The sequence below is a fragment of the Dermacentor silvarum genome, chromosome 9 (assembly GCF_013339745.2).
Source record: "Dermacentor silvarum isolate Dsil-2018 chromosome 9, BIME_Dsil_1.4, whole genome shotgun sequence".
Lineage (NCBI taxonomy): Eukaryota > Metazoa > Arthropoda > Arachnida > Ixodida > Ixodidae > Dermacentor > Dermacentor silvarum.
The window spans coordinates 79,000,775-79,013,795 of NC_051162.1; the positions used below are offsets into that span (position 1 = coordinate 79,000,775).

A 13,021-nucleotide genomic window follows, 5' to 3' on the forward strand; every position below is an offset into this window, starting at 1 on the left:
TTGAACGCTCTACTTTCAATAATATAACTGTAAGAGGTTGATTACTACAACAGCAATTTCTGGAGAAGCTTGTCCTTGTTGAATTTAGCGCTGAAACCTCAGCGCTGGCCCTTCACCGTGATGTCATAAATTACAAAGCATCGTGTCGCATTTGTGCTTGTATGACACAGTAGGTGTTCTGGAATTTTGCCGAGTTGTGTTTGGCTCTTTTAAAAATTAATTCACTCCACCTTTACCGAGAAAGTATTAACTAAGCCTGAACCGGCGCTTTCTGAGTCCATGATATATTATGCCGAGCTGGTGCTAGAATTTCAAGCCCCGGTTTTTTTGTTACTGCTTCTTTTTGGTTTATTAATCATCCTCTCACGGCGAGAGCCGGTTTTATTGGTTTTGTAGACACATACATTGCTTTATACAACACAACCAGTTTTTCTCTTGGTATTTAATTAATATAACCTCCCTCCTGCCTTCCCAGTCTTTTTCCGTGCAAATAATTTTAGAAGCTGTGACAGCTTCTTTGCAGATTATCTGCACAGAGACACTGCGTTGTACAATATTGTGCGCACTGTGAATACGTCACTGTGTAGAAAAAAAATCTGACCACTTCTGCACTTATTCAGCTGCTGTGATTTAACGCTCTTTCTTAAGTTAAACCGGGACTAATGTTAAACCGGGAGTGCATTGACATGATAGAGTCCTAACTAAGCAAGTTGACATCAGCTCATTTGCCTGGTGAACAGACAAAAACACAAGACAAGAGGACAAGAAGTTTGGAGATAATAATTGAAGTAAAGCCACTGCCCGCATGTGCAGTAGGGATCTCTGCAAGACGGCAGACAATCTCATAATGCATTGTCTGGAGAGCCTGTGATCAGAGGATTAACCGGTGAAGGTCATCGCGGAATGCTAGTAAGCACAATGAACTCATTGCTTGGACATCCGTGCGACGTAAAGATGAAAGCCTCGACCACATTTCTTTTATTAATATACGATGTCTGATTACTCTGAAAGGTACGTTTCCTATTTCTACTTTGATAAAGCAAGTCCGATCTCTGAAAGAAGCGAGATGTCTGACATGGCGGCCACTAATGGAACAAAAAGGGGCGCAGTTATTTGAGCAAGAGCATTAGTTGTCACGAGCATTAGTAGCGAAAGCTGGGCTAGTTGATGTAGTGGGACAACGAAACAGTGATAGAGACAATGATGAAGAGTATGACAGTACAGAGCACAAACTCACTGTTTAACTTTATATATATATATACACACATATATATATATATATACATATACATATATATATACACATATACATATATATATATATATATATATATATATATATATATATATATAGTAGTAACTGGAGTAGTAACTGGATATTAGTAACTGGATATAGTAGAAACTGGAAGTTGTGCTTCTGATTTTCCTATATATATATATATATATATATATATATATATATATATATATATATATAAATCCACGCAGCAACTCTACTGGAGTTGTCTAATTATATACATAAGCATTGAGCCATTTGCTCATTTCCGCGCAGCGTGGTGTCACTATCAATCCTAGCAACCATTATCCGGCCAGCATACACATTTATCAAGCTTTATCGGCCGTTATCAACCGTGTCATACTATGTATGACCCTTATAAACCCTTATTGTCTGTTATCACCCTTATTGGCCTCCATCCGACCCTTATGAGCCCTTATCGTCGTTATCAACTTGCGAAAGTATATGTCCAGCGAAGATGTTGCAAAACCATCACTACAGCTGTTGAGGGGGTATGCACTGCTTTATTGGTGGTTCGGATGCTTGTTTTGAGCTTATTCCTTAATGAAACGTTTGATATTCTGTGCGTTGTATGGGTAATTTCAATGAACGTATGCACTGTGTATGGTATAAAATTTATAGCACCGGATCCATTATAGGTATATGTAACTATACAATATCTATAGTGGTTTTAAGGAATGGGGCATAGATTAAGAATATATATATATATATATATATATATATATATATGTATATATATATATAAAATTTTAGACTGATAAATATGCATAGAATGCGTGATTAGCTCAAGCAGGCAAGGTTACTATCTGTCACCGCCCCGTTTCGAGTCGTTGTTGTTGGCTCAAAACAGACCATGGCCGGTCCTGTCGTTTGCTACCCTTCGTCTTTGTCAGAGCGTGAGAGCAGAGCGTGAGTGTGCCTGCCGCTTCATACATAGCTGCACAGGATCACTTAACCTCTCACAAACGCTGATCTAACACTGTGTCTCTAAAAAGTCTTAAAAATATGTTCGCTTTTTGCTGCCGAATATGCTCCCTCACCAAGGTCCCGGCAATATTGGTATTAGAAAGGTGGCGCTTGCTGAATCATGTGTATTTCTTACGCCGATGTTCTTCTTGCTACTCGCTTTGCCGACAGACATCTACGACGATGAAAAGCTGTCTTGCAAAGGTACTCTTGGAACATCCAATACATTTATTTAATTTCATTACAATCGCTTTTAGTTTAGTAAACGTTGATGGCAGTAGTCGACGGAGGAGGCATCGCAACCATAGCTCTTCCATTTTAACAGTTCTATGGTTTCCGTGAGGAGCGTATTTCTGGATCCGGACAGTCTTTTGCTGGAAAGATGAGGGTCTACGCTATTTCATTGAAATGAAAATGAAGCGCGCATATTTTGTCATGTATAATGGGGACGCCAACTGTTTTCCTCATAAAAGTAACAGTAATAAGAAAAAAGTTGTCGCAGTTTCACCTGAAAGGTGAAGCATCAATTGCGATAGCAAATTTGTAGAGAGCTATACGGAGTAATGATATTAGCTTTATCAGCTGTATAAACTTGGACATGCAGCAGCACCGGCAATACGCACAACTGTTGTCGACGCCGTCGGCGTTTTGCCCGCGTTCGCTCAAGATGCGTGCGGCGTTGGTGACTGTTGCCGGAGCCTCTGATATAAATAGGCACTTGGTGCCGCAGCTAAACGTCGCCTCCCTTCCCTCCCCCTTCCTTCCCTCCCCCACGGCCTCTCGCGCATCGGAAGAAGGCGCGTTTGCTCTACATATATGGTGATTGTAAAGGAGGAAAGAGACGCCTACTTCTGCAGCCCTTAAGCAAGCACGGCGCGGAACGCGCGTTTGTTCTCCGCCGTGCGTTCACTCCCCGTGAAAGAGCGCGTCCCTCGCGCCCTTTCACTCGCACATACAGCGTTCGGCGGCACGCGGTCACGATTTCATCTCCATTGACGTCATACGGAACCTCACGGCGACGGCGACGGCGACGCCGACGGCAGAAATCTGCTTTTGAGTGTCCATATAATTGCTATCGCAATAAAACGTTGTAAGATATGACGAAACGTCGGGGGTTCTTAAATATAGAACACTGTTAGCTAAAGAAGGTAGGACACGCTGGCAGATTGAGACGCAAAAGGCGAGGAGAAGTTACAGCACGCGCAATACAGAGTCCCGACTCATAACACGCGCATTCTCACTTCCGAACAAGCACACGAGCCCGCGATCTGGTCAATGATGAACGAGAAAATGCACAGATATCATAGCGTGATAACACACGCACCGAGAAGCAGTAATCAAACTTGGTTTGCGTTACTCAAGACGCACAAGCATGCGTGTGACACACATATAAGGAAACAAGCACACATCCGTGTAAATAATGGTAGTGGGTTGAGCTTACTTAACTGTACCGAATACGGCACCTAGTAGACGTTTTGTATGCCTGTTATGTTTTACCTAACGTCCCAGTGGGTGTTCCTTGCTTTCTCAACACAATATGCATAACAAAACCGCAGTTTTCTCACCTGTGAACACGCCATGAAACGACTCCAAAGCAATAGGAATAAAAGGTTCAGTCCTACGGTTTCAAAATATATTTTCGTGTCTTTTTATTTCATTGTAAATTTGTTTAGACATGCCATTATGCGTCTCTCGATGTGTGAAAAACAGTAGGATCATCAACAGACTGTATCGCCCTGACACCCAGTGTAAACAAGAACAAACAATGCTCTCAATCCTTTTGAAATTTCAGCTCGAAAGTGATTGGATAAAATATCATTCCAGAATATGTAGTCAGATGCCTGCGGAAGTGTATAGAAGTGGTCTAGATTATGTTCTTGCCATCAGCGTTCGAGAAAGCTGGCACAAACTTAATCGAAACTGCTTTTTCGTTACAGAAAGCAAGAAGCAAGCCTGATGCACTTCTGAAATGTACCGCGATTTGACATGACATTCCAGCATACAGCAATTTACATACCTATCCCCCGCACGATGTTACATCTCCATGTTTGTGTATTGGTAAAAAAGAAGCCGTTTTTACCTCACCAAACGCGACGACACCGTTACTCAGTTCCTGCACGTGGAAATGCTGCTTTTATCGTTTAACCACACAAAAGATGATGCAATGTTGCATAATTACATGATAATTTTACATTATTTGCATTATCTTATTCGTTAGATTGTCCGACCTTATATTTCTCTCCGGATCCTCTATCTTTTGTATTATTGTCAAGTTTTCCATTCGCTGCTCTTTTATTTATTTTCTCTTCGCGCATGTACGTCAGCGTTGTCTACTTTCGCATCGACTTTGGTTGACACGCCTTTTTTATACTAAGTGACCAGGTGAGTTGAGCCAACACCATCTAGTGAGCACAAGGCCTGTTAACTCCGATCCATGGCGTCATGCGTCATGCCATCAATCCATGGCGTCATGCTACCAGCTGACCCGAAATTTCCATTGCCAAGGCTGGCGTGACGAAACCAGCGACGTCAAAATCAGTGTTGCTTACTCGGGAGCATCCCCATTAGATGCTACGGCAGTCGGCCCAGGTAGCATGACGTCATGGTTCGGAGTGAACAGGCCTTGTGCTATCTAGGTGGTGCTAGTTGAGCCGGGGGATGATGCAGCATTTGGAGCGAAGTGGTTAATTTTCCGCTATATCGGCACAAAATACGCCAGTACAATCAATTTGACATTCTTTAAGACTGAATAAGCCTTTTTGTCTTGTTGAGAGCAACATTTTGGTACCTTTTGCGATTCACTACGGCACCTTCGAGGCGTGAAAGGCCGTTTTTAGACCAAGCGGACAGATTCCACATACGTCTAATGCGTGTCAAATCTGTAAACGAGACGCTGTCATTAAAATTCGATTTGAAAAGCCACCATATCCGTATAATTGTCTTCGCGTATCAGGAGGATGTACGACAGATTACGTGTACTGAGGCTTTACGGCAGAAAACGAAGCCTGTGCTTCATATGCGACAGTACACAGAGTCATTTTGTAACAGCGATAGTCAAACCGATTCTAAGCGCCATGCATTCCAAGTATTCCAATCGGTTCTATATTCGGGGACGGCCCTTTCCACGATGTGATTGCGAGCACCGTCGTGGTTCATGGCGCTTGACTCAGCGAACAAATAAGCAGCGCATCTGTAATTCCGTTTCTTGACTGCGACGGCGGCAGCGAACGACTTAAGCGTGGCCAAAATTTAATCAAATTGGGATGCTTGCAATTGAAAAGCGTTATCAGGGAATGTTTCTCTGGCAGCTTGTGTTTGTCCAGATAGAATCGCTGGTAAATCGTTCCACACAATTGCTACTTCTATAGAGAACATTAATTAGCACGCACGCACGCGCACACACACGCACACGCGCACACACACGCACGCACGCACGCACGCACACGCACGCACGCACGCACGCACACGCACGCACACGCACGCACGCACGCACACGCACGCACACGCACGCACGCCCGTCCGGCCCGCCCGTCCGGCCCGCCCGTCCTGCCCGCCCGTCCGGCCCGCCCGTCCGGCCCGCCCGTCCGGCCCGCCCGTCCGGCCCGCCCGTCCGGCCCGCCCGTCCGGCCCGCCCGTCCGGCCCGCCCGTCCGGCCCGCCCGTCCGGCCCGCCCGGCCCGCCCGTCCGGCCCGCCCGTCCGGCCCGCCCGTCCGGCCCGCCCGTCCGGCCCGCCCGTCCGGCCCGCCCGTCCGGCCCGCCCGTCCGGCCCGCCCGTCCGGCCCGCCCGTCCGGCCCGCCCGTCCGGCCCGCCCGTCCGGCCCGCCCGTCCGGCCCGCCCGTCCGGCCCGCCCGTCCGGCCCGCCCGTCCGGCCCGCCCGTCCGGCCCGCCCGTCCGGCCCGCCCGTCCGCCCGCCCGGCCCGCCCGCCGCCTCGAACCACTGTGAACCGTGATGTGACCCATCACTCCTGATGAACTAATTGACTGCTCACGTATCTGTCTGTGTTGTCCGTCATCAAGCACATGAACCCTCAGAGGTCGGTGGCATTTCGTTCGGTGAAGGAACGTCCTAACGGAAGGCGCATGCCGCGTCCACCGAAACACATCGGGGATTTGGCGTGTTTGGCATTAAATGTTCACAAAATCAGAATTTTTCTGATATCCACAATGCTCCAAGATGTGCCTACATGTGGTCCTGAGATGACTTTTCTTCCAACAAAGCCTTCATATTAACTGCCCTCTTTCGACTTTTTATTTTTTTGTACCGCAGGTGCCACACATTCATATGGTTCAGGTATATTCCTCGTCTGCAAGCGTGGGTGTTTAGCCCAGAGGGTGAGTTACTTTTATTTATTAAGGAAAAATGCCGGGAACCCTAGTCATGCTCTTCATGGCTAGGGTTTCGTGCATTTTTGTTTCCATCAACAAAAAATCTCCGTCGCATGCCCCCGCGCGAGGGACGCGTGTAAATGCAGAGCATAGTGGGGTTCCGTAGTGTTGGTGTTGTTGGTGTGGTGGTGGTGGTGATGGTGTGGTGGTGGTGGTCTGGGTTGAGAGAGAAGAGAGAATCGTAAGTAGGTAACGTAAAGTTGTTATTATTTTATTGGCATCACTGCGATTCTTGTTATTATATTATATTATTATTGCTTCTCTGTTGTTCTTTTCTTTCATCTTCTGATTCGATCTCGGCCCGACGCTGACGTGTCGCAGCCGCGTGTCGTTCTCGACTCGAAGGGTCCGCGGCCCGACGCTGACGCCTGCCCGCGGCTTCTCGTGTACGCTGCTCGGGATCCGCTTGTCGACGTTGACGCCTGGCCGCGGTTTCTCGTTCACGAAGTTCGGCGTCGGCAGCACGCTTACGACGCTTGCGTTCGGCGTCGGCAGCGCGCCGCCTCGCCGCCTTGTCTTCTGCCGCCGTCGACGAAGACGATGGTACGATGTCTTGGAACTACGGCTTCGGCGCTGATGTTGGATTGCGTCGAGGTACTAGTTGAAGGTCTTGCTTCCATCGCTTATCAACTGCGACCGCCGACGAACGCAAGAGAGCGCAGGAGTTGACGAGTGGAGCCCGCGCCAACCCGCTTTATACTCCTAGCGCGCGCGTTAGAGGGAGAGGGGGTGGAGAGAGGGCGCGCTATCACGCCAGCACCTGCTGTTGCTACGGTGCTTGCAGCGCCGGAGCGCGACTCAACTACGACGCTTCGCGCGCTGCACATGTGCAGCAAGCGTGATGCGGGAGAGGAGGAGTGGGGGAGAGGGCGCACCTGTGCTCGAGCTGTTGCGGACGGACGGCGCACGCTACATGTGAGTTAAAGAAATGCTCTGCATTTAAAACTATCAACATCAGCAATGCCTTGAGCGTCGGCATCTTCTTCCACAGCTGGCTCGTTGGCGCCCCTCGGCGAAACCACGCGACTGCGCTCGTGCCCCTGCTCGCGCGTTCATCGTCGTCTCCTTCCACAGCTGGCTCCGTTACCACTCATAATTCCAGCGTAGAATTTCAGTACTCTTCTGTCGTCGTAATGGGGAGTTGGCGTTAATGTTTTAGGTGCGAAGCAGCTTATGGCGGGGGCTTTGTCCGTCTCTCCATCCATCCGCCGTGCAGGCGTCCACACCCGCACTGCGCATGCACATCCTCCTCCCCCTCCTCTCCTTGTCTCATCTCCTCTCCTCTCCGACGCTCCTCTCCGGATTGCGCCACGAATGGCACCACCTGCGGCTCCGCGGGCGATAATGCGAAGCAGCTTAGGTTAGAGGCACGACGGTAGGCGCTGCATACTCCGCTGGGGGGCGCCACTGTAGCTCGCGGTATACAGTGGCGCAATGAGAGGAGCGGAGCGCGCGCGCTCTGTCCTCTTAGTCTCCTCCCGCAACGCCGCAAGGAGTACCACGGAGAGCGCCAGCGTCAACGCCAGTGTCAGCGCCGTGTACAGCTCCGCGGAGAAGAGGGCTCGAGTCGCTGCCCCGAAACAGCAGCGGCGACAGGCCGATCCCGAAATTCGGGCTCGCGAAGCCGAAAGGAAACCTCAACCTAACGGAAACGACGAACTGAAAGCTAATGGGAACTTGAGTCGACCCCATGTCAGCTTCGCATACTACTCAGGGTTCCCCTACGGGAAGATGGTGTAATTTTTTTGTTTCTTATTTACGGGGGTATGAGCCATTGCTTAAAGTGGTATGAGTCAGTCCCTGTCTTGCGCGACGGACGCATTTGATAACAGAGTTGATACGAGAATGTGTGTGCGTACCTATCGTCACGATTAGCACCGATCAGGACAACAGACATGTTCGTACCTTTGTTCAAAATTCTGTGTCACCTCTGTGTCGTGCGCTTAACAGATTCGCTGGTCATCCACCTTCACGTAGTGGACTGGCTCATGTTTTTTTATACGTTACTTTCCTTATAGCCATTTGTCTTACGAGACGGGCGGACAGTTTTGCTCGTTGGATATATATAGAAATGCTTACGTATTTAAAGTTTTACGTACTGGATATGGGCCACTGGTCAGTGGGTATGTGTCATCATCGTCGCGCCATCTCACGCCATCGTCGTTAGCCACTCGTAATTGCATGTGCTCATGCCATCGTCGTCATAGAGCCTTTCTCGTTCCAACGATGTCATTCCTTGTTCGTCGTTCCATCTTAAGGTAATTATGACGTCGTTGTCATACCATTGCCGTCACATAGTCGTTGTCAAGCATTCGTTCTCATACCGTCGTTGTGATGCTGTCGTGATAATTCCATCGTCGTAATTTCGGCTTCGTCATCGGATTCTCGTCACGCATTAGCCGTCACACCATCGGCATCATACAATAGTTGTCATACAGCAGTCTTCTCTTTGTCCTCATAACCTTCGTCGTACACTGTCGTCATTATACAATCTTCATCATTTCAGAAGCGTCATCCCATTGTGGTCATGCCGTCGTCATGTATGTTTAAAAAGCAGGCGAGCACTCGAATATCAGAGAAGAGCGTAGCAGTTAAACGAGAACGATGGCAAACATCCTTTCAATGAAAAAGTCGCAGTGCCCTCAGGAAGGCGACGCATCAATGGTGATAGCAAATTGGTAGACAGGTGTACGAAGTAAGGATAGTAGTTTTGTCTGCCGTATAAGCTTGTAAACATTCGCTTACTAACTAAAAAGCATGGTACCACGCGCACACAAGCAAACATGAACACATCTCAATCGATGACCGCTCACACTGCTGTCAAAACGCTGGAGTGAGAAAGCGGGGCGACAGCAGCAGCGAGCGCATTGACCTCCGTGCTGCCTCTCGCTGCAACGCGAAGTAAGCGGCGAGAACACAGCACACACCAGGCTATGAGCACTCGGTGTGCTCGGTCCCCGTCGCACATAACTTACAAAATAGGGCCCGCGGCGGCCGCGCCATACGCAGCCGCCATCGCAGTAGAACACCCCCCTCCCACCCCTCCCCTCGGTGCGTTGCGCGCGACTGAAGACGGCGTGCTTCCTCTCCACTTTCCTTCCTTGCGCGTGCGAGACTTAGCCATCATCGTCGGCTCACCCACACATGCTGTCACTCACACATACAGCAAACGGCGCGCGGCTACGATGTTATCGCCCTTTGAATTTGTACGGACCATCACGGTGACGTCGACGCTGACGGCGACGGCAGAGAGAGAGAGAGAGAGAGAGAGAGAGAAGTCATGGGGGAAAGGCAGGGAGGTTAACCAGGCTGAGCCCGGTAGGCTACCCTGCACTGGGGAAGGGGGAGAAGGGATTGAAAGAGGAGAAGGAAGAGAGAAGTTCACAGTTCACACCTTGCACATGTACAGTCAAGCGTTCATAGCTGATTTTCATCACAGGCGGTCATACAGGCTTGTGCACTTCAAAAAACGCAGCAGCGCCTTTGTAGCCCTGTACATAGAAGACGCACGAGGCCACGGGCCCAAGATCTTCTCCTCCGTAAAAGGCCTGTCGTCTAAGTGCCCCAAAGCAGTCCGAAGGGCAATCCTCTCTTCTTCGTATCTAGGACAGTCACATAAGATATGTCTGGTGGTTTCCTCAATACCACATGTGCTGCAGTTGGCACTGTCCGCCATTCCAATTAGGAATGAATAGGAGTTTGTAAAAGAAACTCCTAATCGCAGGCGGCACAGTAAGGTTTCATCATGTCGTTTAAAACCGGGTAAAAGTTGCAATTGCATCTGTGGGTCCATGGCATATAAGCGCCGGTTAGTAAACTCTGGTGTATTCCATTTTCTTAGAGTTATAGAATGGGCAAGACTGCTGAGGTGCCGCGCTGCATCCGTTCTTGACAAAGGTATTGGTATTCTTTCATATTGGGCATGTGCTTCACGGGCAGCTTTGTCGGCACATTCATTGCCAGTGATGTTGCAGTGCCCTGGTAGCCACTGAAATACAATGTCGTGGCCTCTGACCACCGCTTGATGGTAGCGTAATCGTATCTCTGCTACCAATTGTTCATGTGGGCTGCGGCGCAGAGCTGATAAAAGTGACTGTAGGGCTGCCTTCGAATCACAGAATATAGCCCAATTATTTGGTGATTTTTCGTGCACATAAAGCACAGCGCTACGGAGGGCGGCAAGTTCAGACCCTGTCGATGTTGTGACGTGGCTGATCTTGAATTTCTTGCAGAATGATGCCGACGGAATAACTACTGCACCAGTAGAGCTGGTCAGAGTCGAAGATCCATCTGTATAAATGTGAATACGATCAGAGTAGGAATCATGCAGCAGATGTAGAGCAGCTTGATTCAGGGCACAAGTTGGCAAGTCGGACTTCTTTGTAACTCCCGGAATGGAGAGCCGCACTTCTGGCTGCCGGAGACACCATAAAGGACAAGGTGGTCTTGCTGCAGGCGTGAAGTCTGATGGAAGAGAAGATCGATAGGAGGTTACAATGCCTGAAAAGGTTGCATCTGGTCTACTTTCTGGGAGAGAAGCAAGGCGTTGAGACTGTAGTCGGGAAAGGTGTCGAAGATGATTTCGAAGGGTGTCTGTGGCGACATACGTTCTGATGGGATGTTCCCTGGCGATGGCAATTGTTGCAGCTGTTGAAGCGCATCGCGGTAGGCCAAGACAAGTTCTAAGTGCTTGAGCTTGCATGCTCTCAAGCACTCTGAGGTTTGTCCTCCGGGCGCTTGACAACACCGGGGTGCTGTAACGCAAGAAACCCATAAAGAGTGCTTTGTATAATTGCAGCATAGAGTGCACCGATGGTCCCCATGCTTTTCCGGCGATGGCTTTGAAGAGGTGGCTGATCGAGAGGAGTCTTTTCCTTAGGTAGGATACATGAGGGCTCCAGGAGAGGTCGCGGTCAACAGTGATCCCTAAAAACCGATGGTTCTTTTTGTACAAAATAGGCTGGCCATTAATAGACACAGGATATTCGGCCATCGATTTTCGCGTAAAGGCGACTAATGCGCATTTCTCTGTTGAAACGCCGAGACCTTGTCTCTGAAGATAAGTAGATGTCCTCGTTGCAGCCTTTTGTAACCTTGCGCGAACTTGCGGGCGAGTTACTCCGGAAGCCCAGATGCAGATGTCATCTGCGTAAATTGACAGACTGACAGGCTGTGGCAAGGATTCCGCCAACCCAATCAGAGCCAGGTTGAACAAAACTGGGCTTAAAACACCACCTTGTGGAACCCCACGGTTGGTATAGTGGTCGGTAGTTTGACCATCTTCAGTGACTACAAAGAAGCTCCTTTGGGTCAAGTAGCTACGAATCCACCGAAAAGTGCGGCCTCCGATTTCAGCAGCCACGAGTGCGTCAAGAATTGCTTCATGGGAGACATTATCATAAGCACCCCTCACGTCTAAAAATAGCGCTACAGAGATGCGTTTGGATGATTTTTGGTGTTGAATCGACGACACGAGATCAATGACGTTGTCGACCGACGAACGACCACGTCGAAAGCCTGTCATCGCGTCTGGATAAACATTGTAATGTTCAAGAAACCACTCGAGGCGCGTGAGGATCATCCTTTCCATCAACTTGCCAACGCAGCTGGCGAGAGCAATAGGCCGATAGGATTTCAGTTCAAGGGGAGACTTTCCTTGCTTTAAGATCGGTACAAGACGGCTGCGCTTCCACTCAGGGGGAACAACACCGTCACTCCATGAGACATTGAGATGATGCAGCAGGATCTCTCGTGCTTCATGATCAAGGTGGCGGAGAGCAGCATATGTTACGTTGTCGGGTCCGGGCGAAGAGGAACGCCTGCAAATGGCTAAAGCAGCCTCCATTTCTTCCATGGAGAAAAGTTCATCCATTGCCGAAACTTGCATGAGGGGAACTTCGTACAATTCAAGATCCTTTTGTAGCATTCTGTTACTTGCAATTTCCGCACAAAAGTCTTCTCCTACATCCACTTCTCGACAGCCTTGGTGGAGAGCCAGTGCCTTAAAGGGGTGGCGTTGCTGAGGAGAAGAGCGAAGGCCCTGGAGAGTTCGCCATACGCGGGAGAGTGCTTTGCGGGGGTCCAACGAGTTACAGAATGAACGCCATCGTTCGTTGTCTAATTTGTCCATGCGACGACGTATTTTCTTCTGCGTGCGCCTGGCCTCCCTAAGGTCTAGAATCGACTTTGTGCGTCTGTATCTCTTCTCGGCACGCCGACGTATTGCACGAAGCCTTTCTAGTTCAATGTCGAAGTCTGTGCGAGCAGGTGACCATGAGAAACAGCGCGTCGCAGCATGCATCGCGTCCGCAATCACAAGCTCTATGCTACGTGCAAGGCCTCTCTGGCATTCGGCGTTCACCGAGGCTTGA

The 13,021-nt window shown here is 49.3% G+C and overlaps 1 protein-coding gene across 1 annotated transcript in view; it reads right to left on the minus strand.

Annotated features, from left to right (window-relative positions):
* Positions 1-721: 721 nt before the first annotated feature.
* The window catches only part of LOC119463675 (translation initiation factor IF-2-like), a 70,763-nt gene continuing 58,463 nt past the window's right edge, over positions 722-13,021 (minus strand). Inside the window, exons 4-5 of the mRNA XM_037724499.1 lie at positions 5,777-6,201; positions 722-729 (exon numbers count right to left, since the gene is read on the minus strand). Coding sequence (XP_037580427.1) covers positions 722-729; positions 5,777-6,201 — 433 coding nt within the window. The remainder of the gene's footprint in view (positions 730-5,776; positions 6,202-13,021) is intronic.